The sequence below is a fragment of the Corvus cornix genome, chromosome 4 (genome assembly GCF_000738735.6).
Source record: "Corvus cornix cornix isolate S_Up_H32 chromosome 4, ASM73873v5, whole genome shotgun sequence".
Lineage (NCBI taxonomy): Eukaryota > Metazoa > Chordata > Aves > Passeriformes > Corvidae > Corvus > Corvus cornix.
Window position 1 is genome coordinate 41,800,370 of NC_046334.1, and position 26,697 is coordinate 41,827,066.

General features: G+C 40.4%; 1 protein-coding gene and 1 long non-coding RNA gene across 8 annotated transcripts in view; one reads left to right on the forward strand and one right to left on the reverse strand.

Annotated features, from left to right (window-relative positions):
- Positions 1-11,619, reverse strand: part of FAT1 (FAT atypical cadherin 1) — a 107,271-nt gene extending 95,652 nt beyond the window's left edge. For 3 of the 7 annotated variants that reach the window (XM_039551650.1, XM_039551649.1, XM_039551647.1), the window contains exons 1-2: positions 11,186-11,618; positions 182-3,470 (exon numbers count right to left, since the gene is read on the reverse strand). In XM_039551650.1, coding sequence (XP_039407584.1) covers positions 182-3,449 — 3,268 coding nt within the window. In that variant the 5' untranslated portion in view covers positions 3,450-3,470; positions 11,186-11,618. Of the gene's footprint in view, positions 1-181; positions 3,471-8,809; positions 8,833-9,352; positions 9,430-11,185 lie in introns of those variants that run through there. The other 4 variants (XR_005601861.1, XM_039551651.1, XM_039551648.1 and 1 more) reach the window with 4 other exon arrangements.
- Positions 10,796-20,909, forward strand: LOC120409971. Its single transcript, XR_005601862.1, has 3 exons — positions 10,796-10,974; positions 12,891-13,028; positions 17,458-20,909. It is a non-coding gene; the product is annotated as an uncharacterized LOC120409971 (long non-coding RNA).
- Positions 20,910-26,697: the final 5,788 nt, after the last annotated feature.

The window sequence follows — 26,697 nt, forward strand, 5'->3', positions numbered from 1 at the left end:
TACTTATCAAATGTATAAAAATAATTTCACTAAAGTAGCAGACACAACAATACACATTGTTGGTGACATCTTCTTGTCCTAATAAAAACACCTACATCAACTGTGACAATGCTGCTTCTCTTACCTCTTTCTTGGCACTTGATTTTATTTAGTATATAAAAATAACAGAAAGCCACCTTACCTTTTTCTTCGTCTATTCGAAAAACTCCTATACCCGATCCATCTCTGATGGAATATCTGATCTCCCCATCTCGTCCTGCATCTTCATCATAAGCAGATACTGTCATTACTGAGGAGCCAACAGGAGCATCTTCTTTTATAAAGCCTTTATCCACAAATATGGAGAACCGTGGGGGGTGCAAGTTTTCATTCACATCAACTATCTCAACCTCAACGTAACACGTAGAGGACAATGAAATGGGTTTTCCTTTGTCCTTGGCCCGCACAGTCAAGTTATAAAGTTGTTTCTTTTCATAATCTAGTCTTTGTACAATACGTATTGCTCCACTTAGTTTGTCAACGTCAAAGGTGCCATCTCCACTGTCCAAAAGACTGTACCGCACTTGACTTGACTGGCCTAAATCAGGATCATAGGCTTCTAACCACGTAATAATAGCTCCCTCAGGAAGATCTTCTCGAATTTTCACATGATAATTAGAAGGAATAAACTTGGGAGGATTGTCATTGACATCTTCTACAGCCACTTTCAAAATAACCGTTGAAAATAATTGAGGTTCTTCAGTAGGTTGGTCCCTAGCCTCAATTTTCAACAAATAGACGTGCTGTTCCTCCCGATCCAGGACCCCTACAACTTTCACAACTCCTGTCACAGAATTAATAGTAAACTTGTCTGTATCTGTAAGAAGAGAGTATTTGACTTCTCCATTAGCCCCCAAATCTTTATCAGTAGCTCCAATTTGAATTATTTCACTGTTGGGCTCTTTGTTTTCACTTACTTCAACAAAATAACTGTCCTGGAGGAACTCTGGTGGGTTGTCATTAGCATCCAAAATTTTTATATCTAAAAGGGCCCAGGCAGACTTCTGTGGTATTCCAAGATCATAGACAGTGATATTGAGGGTATATTTATCTTTTAGTTCTCGGTCAAGGGGAGATAAAATTTTCAGCACTCCACTTTCCATATCAACAATGAAACTACTGTCTTCATTACCTGCAGAAATAACATACACCAGCTTTCCATTGAAGCCAGTATCAACATCAGTAGCATTCATGGATATTATGCTGGAGCCCACAGGTTGGTCTTCTCTTATCTCAATGCTACTGGGGAGAGTACTTCTAAACTGAGGTGCATGCAGATTCATAGAGTGAGTATCAAAGAAAACATCCTCAACTTCTCCACGATTGTGCAACTTATTTGCTTGTAAGAGTTTCTCTGCAAGCATTTTGGCAACACCAGTTTCTTCACATGGCAAGTTGACTGGTTTGCGACTGTTAGCTACAGTTATGTTGATATACAATGGTTTTGCAAAGTTCTCTCCATCTGTAGCTGTAATTTTCAAACTGTAAAAAGACATTTTAGCACCTACGCCATCTATTAGTGACTGTTTGAGAGAAAGGACTCCAGAATTTGGGTTTAGGCTAAATAAATCCAGTTCATTTCCAGATTCAATTTGGTATCTTACCAACTGGAGCTCATCAGCATCAATAGCAGATACAGTTGTTATTTGTTCTCCAACACCAAGATCCCTGGGGATTATTCCCTCACAATTTATTTTCTCAAACAGAGGTATATTGTCATTCAAGTTATTTAAAGTAATAGTAACAGGAACTTCAACTTCTCGACGATATGGTATACCCCAATCAGAGGCTCGAATCCTTAAATTGTAAACCCTTGGCATCAATTCATAATCCAAGTCTTCTGAGGTACTAATAATCCCACTGAAATGGTTAATCACAAATGGCAAAGGATTTAGGTTTGCAATGCTGTAGGTCACATAACCATTTTCCCCTTCATCAGGGTCTTTTGCACTTACTGTCATGACACTTGTACCTATTGGCACATTTTCATCAAAGGAGGCTTTATAGGATGTCTGAGTAAATTCAGGAGGATTGCTATTCATGCCCAATACCTTAATTAATACTTTTGCAGAAGCTCTTCTGTCACTTGTCACAACTTCAAGTTCAAAATGGGATGCATACTGTGCTTTTATGGGTTCTAACGTGGTAATAAGACCAGTGTGAGGGTTTAAATTGAATTTTACTTTTCCTGGTGTGTTTTTAAATACATATTTTAAATGTGGGTAACTAGGTACAGCTTTCACCATTATCACAGGTGTGTTTGGAGGGGCAAATTCACTTACTTCAGCTCTGTATATATCTTTTTCAAATCTGACAGGACCAGACTTAAACTGTGGTGATGTCACATGAACAACTTTTACAGAAGAAAATTGTGGGGGATTCCCTTTATCTTTAGCTTGCAGGGTAAGGTTGTATCCAAAAGGGTGACTCTCCCAGTCGACTGGACCAATGGCTTTTATTCTGTATTCTCTGCCACCTGGAACAGACCTCACTGTTTTGAACTGTTGAAGTGCATCTCCTGCAACAATATTTAATGATGCTATTTCCCCATTTGAACCCTGGTCATTGTCCTCTACAGTTACAACTGCATACGTTGGATCTGTGTCTGATTCTGATGGAGTCAATGGAACAGCTGTAATAACAGGGGCATGTTCATTCGCTTGCTCTACATGAACAGTTAGTTTTGCCATACTGCTTATGCCACTGCTACCATACAGCTTCAGCCCACGGTCCACTGCAAGAATTTCCATCTCATAACGCTTAGTGTCCGAGTAGTCAAGCCTACCAGTTAGAACTACCACTCCACTAGTTGGATGTATAGCAAACACATCTGTTCTTTCTTTAAAGCTATAGTAGAACTCTCCGTTTGTTCCTATATCTGCATCTGTTGCACTGACTCTTGCGATGCTGGTCCTTATTGCTGTGTTTTCAGGCAAAGAAACACTGTAAGATGTTGGCGAAAACAAAGGCCGCAAGTCATTTATATCCAGAACCTGTATCCTGACCTTCGTGCGCGTTTCAGCATTTGTATTTTTTTCAACTGCTTTAACGGTTAGCATATAATGGTCTTTCACCTCTCTGTTAAGGATAGCTGTGTTTCCTCCCTTGGTCCGTATTCTCAAAAAGCAAAAGTTTCCAAGAACATACTCTTCAGCTTTGAACAAGTTCTCACTGTCACCAGAAATAATTTTGTATCTTAAGTCCCACAGTGGATTTGTAATGTAAATGCCCATTTTCACTGGATGCCCAACGTAAGTCTTGGCTGCAGAGTTCTCATACACAGTGGCATTATATTGTACTTGTGTAAATTGCATTGATGGAGCATGATGTGGCCTTTGATTTCCTTCACAGTTTCCAAAATGCTGCACCAGCAGCATCAGCAGCAACAGCATAGTCAAGTATCTTCCCATGGCAGCAATTACAAAGAAACCCTGAAACAAGAAAGAGATGTGGTAAGACTTACGACTGTTCAAATGTTTATCAAATAAACACTGATGCTTAGCTCAGAATTAACAGTTAAGAAAACTGTAAGTTACACATCTAGAGTATAGCCTTTTCTTGCAGAAAGCTTCAAAATTATTGCAGTAATAGAAACACAGATTAAAAAAAGCCAAGAATCCATTACATCAAAAGCCTAGGAATTACTAATGCAACACGAGGGGAACACAGAGTTAAGCTCAAATGAACAACCCCATGAAGCAACATGCTAGAAGAAACATGCCAATGTCTGCTGTGAGCAAACAAACTAGGTCTGAACTTATCTGGAGTAGTGAACACTCACTCCAGTTCTCTACTTCATACATGACATTGACTTCTAGTAAAATATTCTCCTCTGTCATTTCATTTAGACTGTAAAATGGCTGATGTCCAACTATGTGGAAGTAAACTGCAAGAGGTGGCTTGATATTACTATGAATTCTTTAAAGTATCCTATGTGCACCTGTTCCAAGAATTATAAATATTATAAACAGAGGATAATTCTTATTGTATTCCTTCCAGCTCTGACTACACTTGTAAGACTAGTGCTTATCATTAAAAAAAAAACAAACTATCAAGCACCACTAAGTTGTAAAGCCCATAAAGAATGAGACTTATTCCTTTATTCCCCTCTCAGAACAGATCTGAAACAAATTAGCATCAAGAGCTCTGAGAACTATCAAAATAACTGGAGGAACATTTCAGTCAAGTTTCTCCAACACACTCCAGAAATGACAAGGAAAGAGCCTGGAACAGCAAGACAGACATAGAGGCACACCCTCACTGGCTTTGCCTTTTGTCAAAAGGAAAGAAGTCAGTGTAGCATTTTCACTACCTAAATCTAGGCAAGATTGCAGTAGGAAGAAAGGCAGAAACCTCAGGAACAAGACATCTGGAATCACCTTCTTCATTGGGGTTTACAGCGACAGTCTTTACTTCCCCAAGTCTCACAGGATAATAAACCAAAGCTTCAGAAGGCTCCCTCAACAAGCCCAAGCTTTCAACAAGATCTTGGGGGCAAAATTTCTTTCCAGCAAGTAGAAACCAATCTAACATTGTCTTGATTACTTTGATTAAGTAGTACACATTCATTTCTTTCTCCTTTCCCTACTTATCCTCAAATTTTTTCCCTTACCTCTCCTTCTGAGTTTTCTTTCCTGGCCAATCTGCTATACAAATCATACTAATTACTAACTGTGTCCTTCTTTCATTGTTCCTGACCTTTTTTCCCCACATTTTAGCCCTAGTTTGCCCATATCCTATTCTTTGGCTGTAAACCACTCCTAAGTGCCTATCTTCATGCTAGTTCTGTCCACCTCTGCTAAAATAATATCACATCATGTTGTCTCCTTCCTCCACTTGCATTTTCTCTTACAGTGATTTCTCCCGTCCCTACTTCCTACCTGCTCAGGTAGGTATGTGGAAGATCACAATGGCTGACATTCTGTGGACTGACTCTGCCCACTAGCAAATACTAGAGCAAATTAATCTACTTGTGTCAACAGTTCACTTCAAAACCTCAGAAGAAGGAATTCTGTCACAGACATTACAAGCTCAATGATTTTAACAGGAATTTAAGACTCAGATGCACACAAACTATAGGAAGTATTGCAGAGAAGTAATGAAAAGGAGTATCCTTTTGGAAGGAGAAAAAGAAAAGTGTGCCTGTCTTCCAAATCTAGCATTTAAGTTTCACAATTAAAGCTATAAATACAGCAAACAAAAAGTGAATAAGCAAATAATAAAAAGCTTTAAAGCTCTTCAAAGCAAGTCACTAGCTGGAGCCAATACTTACAAGGTCTTAACACTGGATGAAGAAAAGGTTGGGAGGGCAAATGAATGAGGTCAGAACAGTCACCGTTTCAAAGGGTTAACAGTATTATTCCTCCCCTATCTACTTTTCTTCCCAGGCTATGATATGTCCTGGGAATACAGAGACACTTGAGTCTCCAGGGCTTCATGCCCTAGCATACTGCCAAGTCAACAAATATTTGCTTAAAACCAAAACAACAAACAAAGACTCCCACACACAACCAAATTTCTGCAATAAATAATTGATATCAGTACTTCCAAAACTCTGAAATTTTCGAGATGCCACCAGACTGGCCTAAAAGGCAATATTAAGAAGATTGCTTAAAACACCATTTCTAAGCAATTAGCAAACCCAGCTTCTTCTCCATCTAGATGGAATTTTGGAAGCCACCTATGACCAAAATCTATTTAATGATCAAATTTTATGGTGATCTGATCAGATGCTTCCCTCTTTTCTCCCTCAGTTACACTAGGATTTTTATTATTATTAATTTATACTGAAGTCCAAAACCTAGCTTTACTTCTGATGCCGTAGCATCAGAGTGCTAACTCACTACCTAGGCTTATGTGAGGCAACAGGCTATTTGAAGTGGTAGATTTATAATATAAAACATTGTATCTGTATCTTTTATCATTTGCTTCTCACATCTCAGGGACCTTAGACAGGACATGTACCACACTAAGATGTACTAAACTACATTAAGATATGCAAACTTCTCATTAATATTCAAAGTTGAACACATGTGAATGTTTTACTATTACTGTAAACGTTTTTCTGTGCCATAACGCCTTGAGCACTTTTTGCTGCTCTTCTGTAATAACTTCAAGTCTGCTCAGAACCAGCAACAGGCAGCCCATTACAAACAATAACGTAACCACCAGTAAGAGAATCCATTCCTCAGCAGTAACCCGTAAGACTTGCTGAGTCACAATCAAGAACGTAAAAGCATCTCTCAGCTGAACAGTTAACCCCGCCAGATAAAAACAAGTTAGCAATTTATTTTACACAACACTATTTCCATCTTGTCATAATTTACATATAGCTACTAGAAACTAAAAAATGTTGACTAGGATTATCCGAAAATCAACATAGTGTAATCTTGGAAAATATCTAAAATATTAAGCAATTCCAGTTACAAAGACAGTTAGCTACTTAAGAGAAAGTATGAAAGTATTAAGATAAACTGATAATGTGTTACATGTAAACTCAGATGGCTCATTAAAGTGTGCCAGAATGACCGAATTTCAGAAACATTTTAGCCAAAGGCTACACTTGGTACTCCTAAATTTGTATTAGCTTTGGAATATGACCAGTTTAGAATTTTCTGTATTTATGCTCAATACATAAGGCAACCACTTGCTTAACAAAACATCATAGCCCTAAATTTATAAGAAGTGCACACCATATTATGCTGAAAAGCTACTTTCAAACAAACTTTGATTTCCTATCTGGAAATTATTATTCAGATAATTTTTATTTATATGCAAATTCAGCACTGGGATATGTTAGACAGTTTTACTACTTAGTTATATTGTTATCAAAACTACTAACACATCAAAACATTAACAGAATTTGTACATGGGAAAAAATACTAACACAGCTCAGAAATATGAACTGTCTTCACATTAAAGGTCTAATTCTGGAGATAGCAGAGCTCAAATTGATAACTTACAAATTAAGATGGATAAGATAGCAATCATACAAAAGACTGTTTCTCCTAGCAGGAAGTTTACAGTATTTGGATTTCAAAGTTTATAGTTTGAGATTTGGAAGTTTTAAGCATAAAATACAGAACTTAGTAAACAGCAATTTCAATGCCAAGCAAGCAAAGAAAGACCGAACCAAGCTTATCTTGCTTAACATAGATACATTGAACCAAGCTTATCATAGATACATAATGTATCTATATGGGCAGCATACCCTGACATGTTTACTCCCCCACCAACAGAAGTCACCGGTAGAAAAAGGTCCTAAATCAGGCCATATACCCAAGTGAGTCTTGGTCTCATTGCTATTCTTTTTCTATGTGCAAGCTCTACCAATTAAGTCCAGAAGAACCTACCCACCACACAAAACATTAACTATTTACCTTAAAGGTCAGTTTTGATCAGCACACTCAACTTATGTCTGACAGAAACACACTGTGAAACTAAGCAGTCATGTCAGGATTTCCAGTGTAGCAGTCTATGAGAGATCGTGTGACTTTGCAAGCTGCACTAACTGTGGTTACACCTACCCCTTCAATTGTTTAAAAGCAATTATTTATGTAGACTGATGGGAAAAAAGAAATACCAGGTTTAGCTGTTTCAACACACTTAACTTTCCAATCAAACAAGTTAACAGTGTCTTTTGCTTTTCAGAGAGGGGGTGTCTATTTTGGTATTCAGAAAATTAACACATGATGAGAGTGTATGGTAGTGTTACTTTAGTAAAGCTGGTAAGTTATTCAAAAAACGTACATTGTCGCAGAGATTAACACAACAGTTTCAACTTGTGACTAAAGCCCAGTAAGTTTTATGTTTGTATTCCCCACATCATGAGTTAATCTCATGACATACTTTGATTTATATTTTTGAGATGTTAGCTGTTAAAAGGAGAATGCAGCAGCTATATTCAAATAGCAGGCAAAGATTCTGAAATCAGAATGAAACAAAGATTCACATGGAGAATTTCCACTGCTTATCTGTAGGCAGTTACTTAGTAGTGCGCCTAATGCTGAACTCATCACCTGTGCAAGGAAAAGCAGACTTCCAATATGTGTAAATGAGAGTTTAATCGAAATTTAGCAGGGTACCTTAAAATTTCTGATAACAAAAATAGTTCTACTGATTTTGAATTCAGTTTTAAACTTAAAAAAAAAAAAAAAAAAAAGTAAATCTTCGAGAGTTTAAAGGCATTTTACTTCTTCTGGGATGACTACTAAAGCTCGCCTTTCAGTTTCCTAAAAGAGATTTTAGGATTTCACAGCAAATAAATCAAAAACTTAAAAAATAAATAGTTTATAGCATAAAAGGAAGGTATCTACTCACCAAAAAGCTGTATTATTTCAACATGATTAGAAAAGCAAAAGGGAAATAGACGTCTAATATACAACGCTCTTTTCTTTTACAGAGAGACAGAAGAGGTGGTAAAAGAATACAGGTAGTATTTCCTATGCCACTCCCTAGGAACAACTTGTATGCAAGTATTCAAACCGCAGGAAAACCTGCTGCTAGAAGGCAGCACTTCTTTAACTTATATGCGTTTCCAAAAAAAAAAAAAAAAACAAACCGTTTACAACAGGGGGATACTATCAGAGGTAAAACACGCTGTCACTTACTGACGAGCGAGACTAAAAAGTGCATCTTTCAAACATAACTTTGTTCTGCTTCAACTGCCTTAAAGAAGAGCAAAAGAAGCAGCAGAAGCCGACTGAGTCCAGCCGGGCTCTCCCGGGAAGCCGCTGCCAAACGTCGGATCCTGGCCGGCACGGCGCTTTACCTTTCGGTCAATCCGGCGCTGAACACGGTGTGGAAGTGCGAACAAAGGAAGAAACTCATCCTAAGGTACTTCTCACCCGCCGCGAACCGCCCCTGCCGGCTCACCCGGGAACGAAGTTTGCAATGGCCCATCAGACGCACTCACAAACACCTTGCCTCAGGGAACGGCAGCACCGCCAGCTCTTTTCCTCTGCTCAACTTAGGCGGAACCTGCCCGCTAAAGTCCTGCTGGCTCCCCGAGGAGCGTGGCCCCGGCTCCAGCCCGGCCGGCCGCCGCCAGCCGCGGGGGGAACGGGGCGCCAGGGCCCGCGACGCCCGGCGGCCACCCCGGCGCGGCGGGGAACAGGGGGAGGGGGCCGGCGCCGCTCACAGCCCGCCCCACCAGGCCCCGCAGCACGAGGCGGCCGCTCGCCCAGTGTCTCTGGGTGGCCTCGCCCCCGTCCCGGCCTCGCCTCAGAGCCTCAACTTCCCGAGGGATCCAGGCCGGCCGTCCCCCCCCCACCGCCAAAACTTCTCCCAACTTTCCGGCTGGCCCGGCGCTCACCTCTCTGCGGCTCGCTGCCTGCGGGGCGAGGGCGCGGGCCGGGGCCAGCCCCGCACGGTGCCTGCCGCGCCGCTCCCCCTTTCTTGCCCGGCCACCAGCGCGCCTCGCCGGTGCCTCTCCGCCCCCTGCGGGCCGCGGCGCCCCCGCCGCCGGATACCTCCGCGGCGCTGGACGGCCGCCCCTCCGGAACTCGTTTCTGCGGCGTTCAGCTGGAGCGGCGGCAGCCCCCGCACCTCTGCCCGACCCCACCGTGGAAGGACCAAACGCGGAAAAGAACAGCGGGGGAAGGGCGAACCCCAACCACAAGCTGCTCCTCCCAGTGGCCCGAGGTTGGGGGACCCGTCACCTCCGCCGCGCTCGCCCCGCTCCTGCACGACGGGAGCGGCTGGGAATCGGGTACTGGTCCAGGGACGCGGGCGACTTCGCATATGGCAAAGTCCTCCCCAAGAAAGGCTACTCAGAAACTTCGGAGAGCTGCTGCCGGGGATGGCAAGGGAGATCGTCAGAACTCGCGGGGATACGCGGTGCTCTGCCGTCCGAGGAACAGCGGGTGCCCGGGACAACTCCCAAGGAGCGCCCAGAGGCGACCGCAGCGCCTCGGCGGCCGCTCCCCTCCCACAGGCGGCCGGGCTGCCACCCCCGGACCGCGCCGGCGGGCTTGGGCTCACGCCTCCCCACCTCGGCTGCGCTGGGCGAGCCTCCGCTTAACGGCCGGGCGGAGGAGGGAGGGCTCAGCAGACGCCAAAAGCAAGGCTTCCGCGGCTCCCCGGCACCGCTGTACGGAACGCGCCCTGCTCCGGCGTCGGGAAAAGCAGCGGCAGTGAGAGGGAGGTGCGGAGTCGGGTATACAGCTGGGGGAGCGCGGCGGCGACCACCCTCCGGCCTGCGGAGAGGGTAAAGGCTACCTCTCCGTACCCTCAAGCGGAAAAGCGCCCTGCCGGATTCATGCTGAAGGGATGTCTGTCAGTGTGTCAGCCCTCCGTTAAAGATTAATATTCCGAAGCAGTCCTTGAAGGATTCCCCTCTCACTAATAAGTGATCACACTTAATAACGATCAAATGTTTGCCTGGGGAATCCCGTCCCAGCAGACTCACGACGAAGCCGGGTTGCAGGCAGGAGCCGCCGGCGGGGGCGCATTTACCACGCATTAGCCCCGCCACGTCTTTTATTAGCCACATAAATAAATATGCGCAGGGGGCCCTCTGCAACCACAGCCTCACGCGCCCAGGGCTGCAGGTCAGAAGGAACCGACCCCGTCAGAAAGCGCTGGTTCTCGGGGTCACCAGCCCGCAGCAGGGCAGCTCCGCCCCGTAGCACCCGCGCCCCCTCCCCGCGGCCGGCCCTGCAGCCCCCGGGCCGGGCACCGGCTGCCCCGCGGCGGCGCAGTTCGGCGGCGGCCGGGCAGGGGGCGCCGCGCCACAGCGCACGGGCGGCGGGCACGGCAGCCGGCCTCAGCTCTCAGCCCCGGCTCCCAGCCCCGGCTCTTCCGAAGGGAACACAGCCGAGCCGGTAGCCCCGCGGTGGCGAGCCCGGCTCCAGCTGCAGGGTTTCGAGTCGGGAAACTTGAGCCTCGCTCTCCCAGTGAAGGTGGCGGTAAAGCTGGGGGTCCCTTCAGCTCCAGGTACGCGTAGCTTTGCATACAGTCGATGTGCGGGTATATATACACGTATTGATTTATACATAAACATACACACTACACACTTACAAACTACGGGTTGAATCGAAGACCCGGCTGTTTTCAGTAACGCAAGAAATTAGAGCGCTAGAACTCTCAAGGGAATCATCCCTCTCAGCACCCTGCTGATAATAAACTCATTAAACAAAGAACTCACCAGACCAGCTGGACTCGGCACTCTTCTCACAAAGTCCGCTCCAGCTCAGTTCATCTCCGCACGCTTCCTCCCCCCGCTTTCTTTTTTGTCCTTTGGAGAAGGCGCGAGCAATGCCCCGGTGGCCACACGCTTCTAGAGCGTGAACCCCGCGGCGGCCCTGGCGCTCAGCGCGGCCCCGGCGCGCAGCCAGCGCGGCGCCTGGCCGCACCGCCACAGCGCGGCATGTCGGCTCCGACCCATCCGCTGCTTGAAACTTGAACGAGGAGGAGAAGGAAAAATAGACGGGGAGTGGGAGAAGAATGAAGAAAAAAAAAAGAAGACGAAAGGCGAGAGGGAGGGAGAGATCCAACTTTCTTAAGACATGTCCAGGCAAAGAACAGGCAGAGTTGAGGAGTTACAGCAGCGGAGAGAGTGAGACTGGGGACGCTGCGCCGATTCCTTCCCTCCCTCTCTCCTTCCCCCGCCTCCCTCTCCCCCTCCCTCTCCCTCCGTCCTCTTTCGCACTCTGTCCGTCCCCCTCGGACCCTGCTCACGGCAGCACCACCCCCTCCCTGCCCTCGCCGCTGCAGTCGAGCGCGGCGGCGGGAGCAGCGCGCAGCTGTGCGCTCCAACACGGCTCCGCGCGGGGTCTCCGGCGCGCACCGGGGCCGCAGCCGCCCTCCCTCCCGCAGGTGAGGCGCCGTGCCCGGCACGCCCCCGCCGCCCCGGCCTCCCGCCGCCGCAACTCTCCGTGGCCGCCGCCGCTTGGAGGCCCCGCTGGCTCCGCCGCCGCAACGCCGCTCGAGTCGGCGGGACGGCGCTGCCCCCGCCGCACGCTGCGGGCGCCCCGCAGCAGCGCCTGGCGGCTCCTTCTCGGCAGGGCACAGCCGTGAGCTTAACGGGGAGGCTCCAAGTGGGCCGAGCACGGGAATCTCCCATTCTCTCCCTCCCACGTTAAGTCAAGAGCTCTCTCCTCTCCTCTCCCTCTCCTCTCCCTCTCCTCTCCCTCTCCTCTCCCTCTCCTCTCCTCTCCTTTCCTTCTTTTTTTCTTTTCCCCCTCCTTTTTCTTCTTCTTCTTTTTCCTTCCTTTACTTTTTCTTCAAGGGAGGTGTATTTCTCAAAGCACACCAAAAATGTGCAAAAGGGCAGCTCCTTCTACAAAATAATACATCACAAGCAAGCAAGATGTATTTATAATGTGGTTTTCCCTCATTCAAAGTCAGCACCAATTACTCTTCCTCGACAAAGTTCAGGGGATGTTGCACTGCATAGTGGCAGGGATCGGCTGAAAGGAGGGGCCTTACTAGGTCCTGAATGGCGTGGTTTATAAAATTTTAGGAAAACTACACAAAATGCTTTAAAAGTTATTTGCCTGAGAGATACAGTGTAACAGTACATTATAGTGTAAAGCACTCTGAGGTTCTCAGAAGGTAAAATACTCTTTTACTAAACAATTTATCCCTAAGGACCTTAAAGTCATGGCCTTCTTCCAAAAGTCAAATTGACTTCTGAAGACATTGGATCATTATTTCCTATAAGATACACCACTAAAATCTATCAGCCAAATGAGCATTCAGGATTCTAGGTTAGGAAGAGCAGATACAAACTGCAGTATATAAATACTAAGTACATTTCCAAGCAGTGCATACATGCCATTTCAGTCTAGGAATGTTCACTTTGAGCAAACCTCTGGAAAGTTTAATGTCAAAATTCTCTGTCCTTATAGATTTCCACAGCAGACACAGCTGACTGATTTATTTAGCATCTCATCTTCTTTCTAAAGACCCTAAATGGAATTATACTGAGTCCTTATCCAAGTGCAACTGGGCCAAATGACCTTTTCTTCTGTGAAAACTGCTTCAAAGTAAGTTGCATAAAATAAACTGCATTGAAAATAGCATTCCAGAAAAGGGCTAAAAGGGAAATACTTTAGGCCATTATAGCTAAGGGCTAGAAACAAATGTAAACCACACTTCTACTCCATACAGTTGCAAATATTTCATAATTTTGGTGTATGAAATTTCCTACCTTTCAGATTCCTTACCATATTGTGGTTGATTGCTGAGTTAAGTAGTGAAAGGTCAGGGCCACAGATTGCTTAAACTTTGTCTAAACTTTAATTCTTAATGCCTGGAGAAGTGCAGTGGCAGAATTGCAATAATGTCCCATAAGTTGGACAGGAAGACCTCTAAATAGTGTCTGGTGAAGATAACAGAAAATTTAAGGCTTCTGATTTGGATTTCCTACTATACACATGCTATGCTGACAGTAAGAACTTTAGATGAAGAACAAAGGGGTTTGCCATCGTTCTCCAACAGTGGGTAATGGTGCTTAGCACTTCACATGAAGTGTTGGAGCCATGATGTCCAGGCAAGTTTATTCGTAAGTCTGCTTAATATAGATAGGTTTGCCTTCTAAAACAGGTTTCTAACATCTTGAATAATATTGACAAAGTCATTTTGATATTTACTGAATATTCAATTTTCTTTTTGTGTTTTCTCTGCCCTTTTATTTTTTTCTTGGAAATAGTGTCAATAAAGCTGTTACAATCATTGTTTGCTTTCACTATAATGTGAAAGGGTATCTTTGTGATATGTTTTTTGCTAACCTATAGGAAAGGTACAAAAGAGAATACTTGAAATCGCACTTGGGTGTCTAGGGCACCATCCATGTCGCTGAAAATCTTCCAGTCTTATAACCATTGTTGCAGAATATGTTTGGTTGTCCCTGTCATCTATTAACATATGTCTGTCCTTATCAAATTGCCTAAGATGAAACAAGTTTCAGCTCAGCTATCAATAAAAAAAAAAACAACAAAAAGAGTTATCTGGACTAGACTGTTTTTTTTCAATAGAAACATGGATCCTTCAACTTTGGAATTTCCCCAAAACTGAAATAGAAATTGTATTTCCACATAATCATAATCATAACCATTATCATCCTCTTCTAAGGCATTATGGCACTAACACTCTTCTCACTAATTTATCTCAAAACCTAGCCTCACAGATTTCATCTCTTGTTTGCTATGTATTTAACAAAGAGGAGCTGATAGTTAGCTGGGTAAGATCGGAAGTAAATACCGAACTCAAGAGTCCTCCAAAGAAATTTTCCTGCTCCCAGCTTGAGGTATGCACTTGGGGAATGATATCTGAAGTATTTTGGACTGATTTCTCAGTTCCCATTTTGTTAAAGAGAAGATAATTTCTAATAGTTGTGACTTCAGCTGCATAAAACTTTGAAGATCAAAACTGGCACTTTGAATTGCACTGGCTCAGAGATGGCAAAGGTGAGGATAACTCGTCTTGGTCTCTATGAGGGTAAACCCGTTGCAACTGCTAAACAAAGTGCAGCTTCAAAAAAAGCACTTTTGGGCACAATAGCAGCCTGTGCCTCAGGGGCAATAAAGGGGCCATAAACATCGAGGGTCTGTGACAGAGGGCAAATATATCTTTTCAGTAAAGGGGTCAGACACAGTTTCAAGTGAGTTCTCTGTCAATTAAATATGAACTGACCTGATTGGTTTTACAGTAAGAACTAAATTCTGTACAGTACAAAAGGCCAACACAAAACCTGTACTTTATCTGAACCGCATTTACACAGGGAGAAGGAGACTGTTTGGTAACAGCTCTGCTCTGATCGTTCTCCTTTTCCTCATCTGGTCTTAGGAAGAACTCTCCAGACCTCAATTAGTTGTAGCCTTTGGAAAGCAAAACAAAACAACTCCCCAAAACTTCATAATTATCCTTTCCCTGGCCTGCAGTCAAGGGTATATATTCCTTTACCACTCTAGTTTGTTTCCTGTCTAGTAAATGCAGACCCAGGCAATAAAAAATAATTCTGTCTTTCTGGCTGTTCTTGCCTACTCTTCGAAAACTTGGGCTGAACTACAAATGTCCACTTCCCTCCCCTTCCCCTCTTCTGCCATTTACAGGGGGGAAAGGGGGCAAGCTCTATGAAATATACATTTGAGAGAGTGCTGACATTTTCTTACCTAAGCCAAACTTTTTCAAAACCCCTGAAAATCGTTAGGATTACCTTAGCATACATCTCTTTATCTGACAGAATTTGAGCAAGGATATTTAACTTTTCATATTTTAATTATTTTTATTGACTTTCTTTTGCCCTAGAAAGTTATTACTGCGTAAATATCACCGACTATTTGATTAGGTATTCTTTCATAGGGCTATTCAAGACATCCAAGGCAGCAATGTCAAAATAATAGTCATATATCAGCTTTGGTATAATGAAATGCTAAACAATCTCAGCTACTTGACAATTTATTGTGTGCCCTGTGAACCTAAAGAGGAGTTTACTGAGGCAACTCAATCATTAAACCTACAAGCTACAACTATTTGTGGATATGTATTAAATACACACATATGCAATAGTAAAGAAAACCTGGAGCAATGCTACAGAGGAAAAAATTAAAACATACTTAAAAGACCATTTTATGTTTCTAGGTTCTAGTTCTTCAGGTACTAGTAGGGTGAGGACATCCAAATATTCCAATAGTAATTTTCTAAGCCTTTAAATTGGCACAGACAGCTGATCTGTTATAGAGTGATTTTTCATTTTTGTTTTTTTAGCAGCAGGAAGGAGAAATATATTCTTTAAACAGGAGTGAGCTAGGCAGCCTCACATTTACAACCTTTTGGTCTTACAGATTGCCTCTGTGTATGTCAACTTTTGAGAAATATTTTAACATCCCTTCAAAAACAGGCCACTTTTCCTCATCACACTTTTCTTCACCAATGTACCTTCATAAATAATTTTAAAAATCACATAATGTAAGTTTGTTTTTATGACATTTAGTCTACTCTATGCCATACTGGCAACTGGAACAGAACCAGCTGCACCGTTATGGACAGTACTGGTATTTTGGTTAAAGATCTAGATTGAAGATAGGGTAATGGTTTGTGCTAGATCATCCCAAACAAAAGTGAACATCCCACTTATCTTCAATATTCCCTAGGGTGGAAAGATGATGGAGATCTGCAGGGGTTTTTGTGTTGTCTGGCTCAGCAAGGTAGACTAAGTCTGCTCCATCAGATGTTATCTTCCTACTGAGTGGTGCTTGGACTGCTCTATAGAGTTCAGATCCACCGATCTCAAGGCAGAAATGCATTGGTTCACAGTCTCATGCCTACAACACAAGTAACTATTGAGTTTAGATTTAACTAATTAAAGGACAGTTTAATTGTTTGAAAAGATCAGAAAAGGGCTAGGCTATAATAGTTGTTAATTTTAAAATTATTTCTTTAAGCTATGTAGGCTGGTATTTTTTATTTTATCAAACACAGGCTTATTTTATCACCAGCCCAGAGCCAACATGACTGGGACTTTCTGGGACGAAAGGAGATGAAAGAAATCTGTTCTCCACTGGATCGTAAACATCCTGTTTTCTTGAGCTGGTCTTTTACCTCTTTTAGAGCTTTCAAATCTTTCAACACTAAAAAAAGTTGAAATCCAGATGGTGTTTATGTGACATAGTGCTAAAAAATAGTGATAGTTTGACTTCCTTGGTTTTGAGTAGTTGGAATTAATTGTTCAGGTTCCATTAAACCCAGAGCTGGTGTGAGATCACAACACTGAAGTTGTAAGAGCTTGGGTGACAGCAGTATTAAATAGGATTGAATGAAGTAAAAGAGTGATGTTGTGCAAGTGCCACTAAGGTATTGGTCCTTTTGATTCTAGAATTGGTCCCAAATCCAAAATTAGAGTTTGAAGAACTATAGAGGAAGTAGAGGGACCAAGTGACTCTGGTTCTCATAAACATCTGAAATAAGTTTTGGACTCTGCATAAGCAATGGATTTACCTAATGTTCCTGAGTTGGTAGGATGGTTTTAATTTAGTGTAGGATGATTAAGGGTGGAATGTAATACTCTGAATATCTTCAAAATTCTTCAGGTTATGAGAAAAAAGGAAAGGCATGGGTGTCTATTGAGACCAAGTCATCAAGTCTCTTATTTTGGTCATTGGTCCTTTTTAATAGACTAGGTCTAGACTTACAGCTTATAAATCTATAGTATTAAAATATATAGCATGTAAGTCTAGAACCCAATTAACTTCATTTACTGTATACTGCTGACATCTGCCATGTCATAAACTTCATGTTTATTTAAGACTAGATAGCTTATTCATCCAGATTTAATTATTCTTAGGTTATGGTTTGGTTTAGGATTTGCAAATCCAAGTAGTTAAAAACCTAGATGAATTCAGAATTTTGAAAAGCTGATAGATAGAAAGGAAGACATTTTCTGTCATCACTAAGACTCAATGTTTTTTTCCACAGAATGGAATATTATACCTGGTTCTTCTGCTGCAATTAATCTGGATTTACAGCTAAGAGCCCTTAGATTTCATCAAGATGAAGATTCCTGGTCTTTACTGGTAGTTTTAATACCATTTTACTAATATTAGGATTCATTTTTGATTAAGCCTTGTGTACATGTATCCAGTTTCTAGAGTTCAATGTATTTGGGAATATTATTTCATCCTGTGTAAGAGAGGACTCTCCTGACTAGCATTTCCCATCCTACATGATATCTTATCTACTGTAAACTGAGTTGTCTGATCCAGAAGGAGTGTATGTATGGAAAAACCTTTTCTTCCTTTGCTTGCATGGTGTTCTTCTTTGTGTTATTGATTAAAATCCAACTTAAATCAATGAAAAGAATCTGAGTTCAATGAATGGCTGTTGGATCTTGAAAGTGCCTGAATATTTAAGGAACTAACAGAAGGTGCTCAGCATGACAAGTCCCCTTTCCTTGTCGATGTCTAGTTCAAGTACAGCATCATAGCAAGGAGATGAGAGTCTCTGTTTTAAGGACAGTTTATGAAAAGGATGCACAGTTATCTGTAGGGAGTCATGGATAGAACAATGGCTTCATGAGTACTAGGGGGCAGTTCTTTACTTCTCAAAACATTGCTCATCCAGCTGAAATTAGTCCAGCATGTGAAAAAAGAACCTCTCCTGCAAGGGCACAGTGGGCAGAGAAAGAATCTTTTATGAACTCTTTTTATTTGTTTTCTGTCTTGCCTAGGCACTGTTAATTGAAATCCTCTACTTTAAAAGCTAATAAAATCTACTTTTCCTGTATTTGAAGGTAATTTACTATCCTTTTTTGGCAGCTCTGTGTAAGAAAAAGGTCTTGGTCTGTCCACTCTACATGATTTGGCTTTCCATCACAATTCTTGTCATAGAGCAGTGTCATTTCTTTTCTGGTATATGCAAAGGAATTGTGTTGCCAAAAGAAAATTTCCAAATAAAAGAATTAATATATATATTATGTATAAAAATTATCTATTGTCTCATATGCTCTGTGCTACTGAATAGGACTTGACAACCTGTTTTTTTCTCCTATTTTTCAGCACACATTAACCTTCTGTCTCTCTTTCATTATAAACAAAGAGAATATAATTTGCTGCCTTCTTTACTCTTTCTCTTTTTTTACAAAGTTCTGTATTTTAAATAACTAAATCATTGAAAGCATCACAGAATGTCCAAGATCAATATAACACATCATCTTCCATAATACAGCTATGCCATGTTTAAATTCTAGTCTATACTATCTCTAGTACTCTATACAGTCTTTAGTACTGTTATGGCGCATCAGATAGGTTATTACTATTTAAATTAGCCAAATAATGAACACTGTAGAGGTGTTCATTCAGCCCAATATTGTATCACTCTGGCTGTATGGAAAAATTCCCTCATATAAATGGTATCACATAAAGGGCAATGTCTGTTAAATAAAAGCATATATCAAAATAGGATCTAACTAAGAATCAATATCAATGCGTCCCATTTTCACATCATAAGCATATATAAATGTGTCAGTCACAAGAAATATATTGTGTCCTTTTCTGTTTGTAATTGCAACATCATTGCTTACCTACAGCAAGTTATAGAGCATGCCTTCAGGCATGAATTGTCCTTAAAATAAAATTCTACTGTATTATTACTTTATATTGACAGTCTTTGTAAAGGTGGTGTCTTGGAAGCTGAAGCTGTGTAATAAAATTTGCATGCCACCTAAACACAACTCCTAAGCAGTTTCTTTAAGTTCAGAAAAAATTACCCTTGTTTTAGTTCAAACTACAGAGAAAGATATATCTGCCAAGAGGGTCTACATAGGGAGCAGAAAGAAGAAAGTAGATTGGTGAGGTAGACAGGGTAGAGTTCTGCAGATGAGTTTCATGAGAAAGAAGGAAGTATTTTCACATTAAGAAAAGGTACTATGTGAGTTACAGAGCTGGCATTCAGTTAAGATGTTTGAACTTACCATTGTACCCGGGAATTTTTGCAGGTTTCATGCAGATTTTTCAACTAGCCAGCATAGTTAGATCTATTTGTACCTTGAAAGCAGATGTAACCAGTAATAAATGCTTGTGGTGATTCATTCATCTACATACATCTTGCACAGATGGAATTTTTCAGACCTGTGGAAGCAACATCAGATATACTATTCAAGGCTGATGAGTCAAACACTCTACCAGACCTATTACAATATTCAAAATAAATCACAGTGCTGCAGTGCTGCCCAAAATCTGGAATAAAGAGTACTTCAACGTGTATTTTATCCAACAGAAACTGATTAAGTAATAATCATAAGAAAATGTATTTCAGTTAATCAAGAGCAGTCTAGTAAAGGAGGGTAATAAGGAAAAAGATGACTTTAAATTCGGCATTTGGCATTTTACAGGCATAGTATCGAATTAAATGATTTTGAAGAAAAATCATACCTAAACCTGTTTTTCATTGCTCATCATTGTATTTCTCTCTTCTGTTCCCCTCCCCTCTTTCATTTTTAGCAGGTTTTAAGGATATTTCTGCTAATGCTCTGTGTCTCAACTTTTCTGTGTACTTATAATCCTGTAACTGTAATAGGAATCTGAGTACACAACGGAAGGCTGGCTTTGATGATAACTCCTTCTCTGCTCTCAAGTTATTGACTTTTCTTCCTGCTTAGTTTTCTCTCCTATTACTGTTACCACCATAGGTGTTCAGGAATATGGCACTCCACTGCACTTTCATTTGAACTTTTGCTGAAAATCTAACTGAGGTCAGCAAAATATCAAGTGTTTCCTCAATATAAATAAGAGGCCTTTCTGTTTCAGGTGTTGGTTTTGAAACTTCCTGCAAATGCGCTGAATTCAGATATTTTTTTATCATTTTTGTGCTGTAAAGCCCATCACTTCCGTTTTTATATGTTATATTATCAAGACACTATTCAAAGGAAACAATTCTAAGGATTGTGTGTGTTGAGCTAGAAACATTTGTACAGTAGCACTTTTAACTGGTGACCCAAAGAAAACCATATAAAATAAATGCAAGAATTTATCATCACCTGTACTTTCCTGTCAGGGTTGAAGTATGCCAGGGAATCAAAAGCAGCTGAGCGATTATTTGTCATGAAATCACTACCACAATGCTCTCATAGTCCTTTGCAAAATGGAAGTAAAATGCAGACTGGAAAAAGACTTGCTACTTTCTCGCAGTAGAATAAGTTTGTTTATTCAGTAAGTAACTATGTTTGTGCTGGCAAGAGATAAATTTTTTACTGAACTACTTGAAATATTCTGGCTATCTTCTTATTTCATTACTGGAGGCAGCAGGCAGAAACTACATTATGTGAAATTATATTGCTGCATACAAGTCTTCTCATCTTGCATGATTTAAACTGTAAAATACATTGTTAAACTGCTTAGTCTGTGTGGTGACAAGGACTGTACAACTATCTAACTGCATAAATAAAAGTATTATTAAAATTTTGTTTAGTTCTGTCCTTCTTTCTGATGAAAATGAGTGTTTTCAATCAGGCAGGCTCATTGAAAAAAGATTATACATAATTAAATTTCAGTGGCTATAACAGCACTACTTGATTGTATTATGTTAACTGTATTTGTAAAATGTGTTATGAAGATTTTGTGCTTTTTTAATATTTGGCAACACTGAATGTCTTCAGTTTTGATTAAAATATTTTTCTAGAGTATCTTCACATACAGTGGACTGTATTTCTTATTTTGTATTTATTCTAATTGTGTTCTAATTGCAAACATCACTGCACAGAGGACTAAAAGCTCTGATCATGAAAGAGTTTTCTGCATTTTGATGAAATATCAAATATGGAAGTTAAATTGTCTGTATTTTCCCAATCATCATACAGTACTTTAGAGTTTAGTGGAAATAAATAATTACATAGTAAAAAGGCTATCTGAGATGATGGATACTCCATGGAGAGAGAGTGGAGTTTTTACAGCCAGGTCACTGACTTGAATGTGGCCCATTTCAGTGGAGACTGAATATACTGGCCTTTTGATAGCTCATCTCTGGCTGTAAGAAATTTGTTTGTGAATTAATCTAGTTTTGTGTAGATATGTGTTTAGGATGCAAAAAAAAAAGATTTTATACATGCCTAAAATTTCAGAAGATGAAAAGGGATACTTCTAGGGACTTTATCATAAGACTAACATTTTTGCTGAAAATGCAATTAAGTGGGTAATAGCAATAGAGTGAAGCCTGTACTGCCATGCCTCTGTGTTGCTCTGGATATCGAGGACTTGAGTTTTCGAGACTATTCGCAGATTAATACAGACAATAATTTTTCCTTAAAGTTACCTGCTTAAATGTAAGGAAAAATTCTCTAACTATTACTGGACAATGCTCCTTCCATAAGCAAAAACCAGTTGCAGAATTGTACCCTAAAAAAAATTCAAGATCAAAAAATATTTAGCATAGTCTTAAACCATAGAAAAATCAATAGTGTTTTTTGATTAAGGTAAATTCAGGAAAAATGTCACATACAAGCCACAGAAAAATTTTTTCATTATTTATTTGTTAAGAAGACAGCTATCAAGTTTCCAGCTGTGAATTATTAAAACCAAAAAGAGTTAGCCAATGACTGAGCTCTATTTAGCTTCCTTTTCTATTTGGTTAAGATCTTGTAATATTTCTTTAAACTAGTCTATATAACATGGTCTAGTCTAAGTGAGACCTTCATAGTTTATTTATGTATGCAGTTCATTCTGTTATTAAAGAAATATTTTGTTTGACTTCTTAATACCATGATGACCCTTTCACTAGTTAATATATATCCTGAAACAGACACAATAGGAGAAAGACAGACACAAGTATGCTCTTCCTTGCAGTTCAAGTGTCAGGAATGCATTTTTTAAAAAGAAAACCAAACCCTTGCTTTCTCTATTTTCCCTCCACCCCAGAAACTACATAAAAGATGTCTGTCCTTTGAAATAATTTTTGTTGTGTTGTGCAGCATTTCATTTCCAGATGATGATATGAGAGTGTTCGTAAAAGCAACGATATATTAAATAGAATTTGCAATTTGTCCTCTATCCTAAAGTACTAAAAAGGGATCCCTCCATGATTTGCTCCATGTTTCTGTCATCAAGGTGAAGAAATGACTTAAAGGAGAGTAACTAAGAAGAATGCAACACCAGTGAGGAAAGCTTGGCAACTAATTCCAGAATACAAATGTTTTTTGCTCATGCTGGGGAACATGAAGGATTCACTGCTGCCGCTGTAACGCTCAGTGGCCTCATAGGAAAAGTAGTTATCGATAAGGATTAAATGGTTGGCCTGGGTATATCTATTGTCTTAAGAAATTGATGGTTTGTTCTGTGTAAGCAATTTTCCTTTGGCTCTCCTAATCACAACTGGGTTGATATAGTCTGTTTGCTTTGACAAGATTTTTTTTTGGATGTGACCAATCTGAGTAAGAACACCCTCAATTTCTTGAGAAGCCCAGTTCCATCTGCTTTGTTTAATTCTCTCTCATTTTATTGTTTTTCCTAGATCTGTGGCCATGAAACACACTTCATTTCTCTCTGAACCCAGATGAAACAACTGTCTGAGCATGATATAAGACTCCTGAATGTTCTTAGGGAACATGTAGGATAGAAGGTTACCTGGGCAAGGGAAACTCACAATTTGGGGATTTTCTTTATCTGACTATAAATAGCAAAATTTAAGAATGGAATTTTTAAATTCATTGGATAATTAGATTAAATAAATGCAGTTCAGTAGCATACTATCTGATGTTATTGGCATTTTAGTTTCATTTCCTTTGCATAAGAAAAGTAAAAAATGTTTCAAAACTGCCCTTCTAGTATAAGTCCTTTTAGCATGGAACTGTCCTACATCATTGATCCCTCTCAAAATCCAGTGCTAATAGTATGTAACTCATAGATTCTTATTACATATCATATAACCATTGTTTACTCCAATCTTCAATGTGTTTGTTTTTGTAATAACACTTTGTGGTTAGAAGGTTTTAGTATATTCATTTTGTGAGGAAGATAAACACAAAGACCTTTTATTAGCATGCCAAGGTCCTATTTTTTAATTACTTTCATGCCAAAATGTCACTGAATACTACTGATATTCAAGCACCTAAGGGCCATAACCTAAGTTATTAGTTGTGAAATACTGAGACACCAAAAATAACTCAGCAAAGTCAGAACAATCATTAACATTTATAGGAGACTACCCTGGAACCAGCTGCATGTTTCTGTACTTTTTTATGTAAGAGTGAAGCTGGTGAATGGCTTTTAAATTTTTTTTTTTTATCTCATGCCTTGGAAAAGCATCATTTAGGAAAGTAATGTGCTATTGCAGTGTAATAACATGCTGATAGTTTATGGTTTGGGAGCTGAAGTCTTAAAGGGTGACATAATTAAAAAAAAGCAAAGAATGAACAGCAAAAATCAAAACTGGTGTGCCATCTCAGCACCTGTACTTCAAGATATGTCTGCTCAAAACTTACTCTGTAATAATCCCTAGGGAATATTTTAGATTCCATGAACATTTTCTCAAACTAAGAACATGAAAAAAATTTGTAATCTTGAAGGTTGATAAAGCTTGTCTTTATTATAAAAGGCCTTGAAGAGATCTAGTAGATTAAGGGTTTTTAACACAAATATATGTAGTAAATAAACTGGGCTACATCAGCAAGCGTGATTTCCTACGTGTTGCTTTCTAGCATGCTCTTATCTAAGATATTAGGAATTGGTGTCCAAAGGTACTGTAGCAAGTTAAGAAATTACCTTGTTCAAAAGGTTAATACAAATGGTGAGTTGCTCCTGAACTCATCCATACATATGTGTAAATTATACTGTAAACACACTCACAGATTGCAGGGATATTGTTAAAAATATTAGACTGAAATTAGTCAGTGGATCTTATGAGTCGGCAGACAGGTTGAAAATAGTGCCTTTTCAGAGTGTTAAGTAATCATTGTTTGAATGGTGGCAGAAAGAAAGAAGGAGAGAACACTTTTCTGGGAAATTATGAAATTTATGACTGTTCTATTAAATATCAAAACACCATTTCTGCCTTAAAGAAATTCCCAAGACAGAGTGTCAGGGGAAATATCTCTATGTGCTTACCTTACATTAATATTCTTCCCAAGACATCTCTGTTGTCACAGGATCACACAGAATCTCTGAGTGATTGAAGGGGACGTGAAATCACCTAGTTTAAACCTCCCGGTCAGGCAGGGTCAGCTAGCGCTGGTTGTCCAGCACTGTGTGCGGTTGAGTTTTGAATATCTGCAACAATATAGAGATTCCATGACTGGCAACCTATGCCAGTGTTTGACAATTCTCACAGTAAAAAAGTGTTTCTTATGTTCAGAGGGCACTTGAGGTGTTTACTTTGTGCCCACTGCCTTTTGTCCTTTCACTAGGCACCACTGAGAAGAGGTAGGTTCCCTCATCTTCTTTCCCTCTCATATATTTATGCACATTGATAAGATCCCCCCTGAGCTGTCTCTCCTCCAGGCAGAGCAGTCCCAGCTCTCAGCCTCTCCTCGCGTGAGGAGTGACTAGGTCATTAATGAACGTGTTAAAGAGCAGTGGTGCCAGTATCAGCCTCTTGGGTATACCCTGACTGGCCTCCAGCTGGACTTTGTACCACTGTTTGCAACCTTCCAGGCCCACCTGTTCAGCTGTTACCTCATATTAATTCTTTTAATTAATTCTAATTAATTCTTCCCTTGGCATCTCTACTGTTCACAGTTAGACCACAGAATGCTGGGGCAGATGGATCCATTAAGACCATTCTTATATTCTTCTGTTAGTAACTAAGGTAGAAAGAGATGGTTCTTAAATCAGATAGTCCCAGGATCATCTGCCCTCCCAAACACCCCCTAAGGCCTGCAAAGCAAGAACTGCCATGAAGGGATTTTCTGTAATCATATTCCAAGCATTTAATAAGAACCACTTGGACCAATGTGCCCTTTCTTTGATATTAAAAAGATGGGAAAGTAATAAAGCTATGATGTTTTGGATTCCCTGGCCAAAAAAATCCCCAAAACAAAACAATCTAAAACCAAAACAAGCCGTCCCCCACCAAAAAAACACCGACACCTAAAAATCCTCCTCACAGATCTGACGAATAACCAATTGTTTAAGTTTTATGCTGAGCACTTTTGTCCTTTAAATGTCCTTGACAATTATAACCCATGAGCTAAGTTCATAGAGATAAATGTATGTCCTTCTGAATGACCTTCTTTACCAGAATTTTCTGTAAATTACATAAGGAATAAATTAGTACAAAAATTCTTATTTAGCTTCAACCTCTGCATGTGTTGTATTGACTCAGTGTGAACATCTACGATCACGTCACATACCATTCTATTATTCTTTGATGGCATAAAAAGAAAAGACAGAACATTTAAAAATATATTATAAAAATAATACATCAGAAGGAACAAGGAGCTTTGATCCTCGCATCTAATTAATTGCACATTGGCTAGATTTAGCTCATACAAATGTGGGATAGTTACTTCACTGTAAATGATTAATAACAATGGATGAACAGTTGTTTGTTTTTTCTTCATCCCTTCCAAATGCAAAAACACAGACACCTACAGTTCAAGCATCAGGAAAGAGATTAAACGTCTGACCTCTTCATAGCTATTTATCCTATGTGAGGTCTGAGAAGCACTCTTCTTACAAAGGCTTTTCAGCAATTCAGCTCATAAGCAGGCAGAACATACATGAACTTCCCTGACCATCCTGTAAAAGTCAGTACAGATGCTCTCATACCAATCAGTGAAACATGCAGAGCGATAATTTGTAATAGCTGGTACACCAAGATCCATTTATTATACTTTACACCTATACAGCAATTGATTTATATTGCCAATTCCTTTAGGATATGTGAACACCTTGGGGACAAACATAATATTATTTAGAATCATGAGGCACATCATATGCTTCTTTGATCTAGGTATAATAGGAAGCATACAACAAACCTACTTTTCTAATGAAAATTTTCTTATAGCCAAGTGCTTCGACTTCTTTCACTGTTTCCAAAATTCAGTGTTTCAGAACTAAATTTTTAAAGATACCCTTCACGATATAGCCTGTGATGTTTACAATACCATTCATGCATAATATACAATTTTTTTTTCATTTACTCTTTGGCATAATCCTGCCAAACACAATCGATATTAATCATCCACAATGAGTGAAATTTACCTTCTGTTGCACAGAAGTAACTCATTGA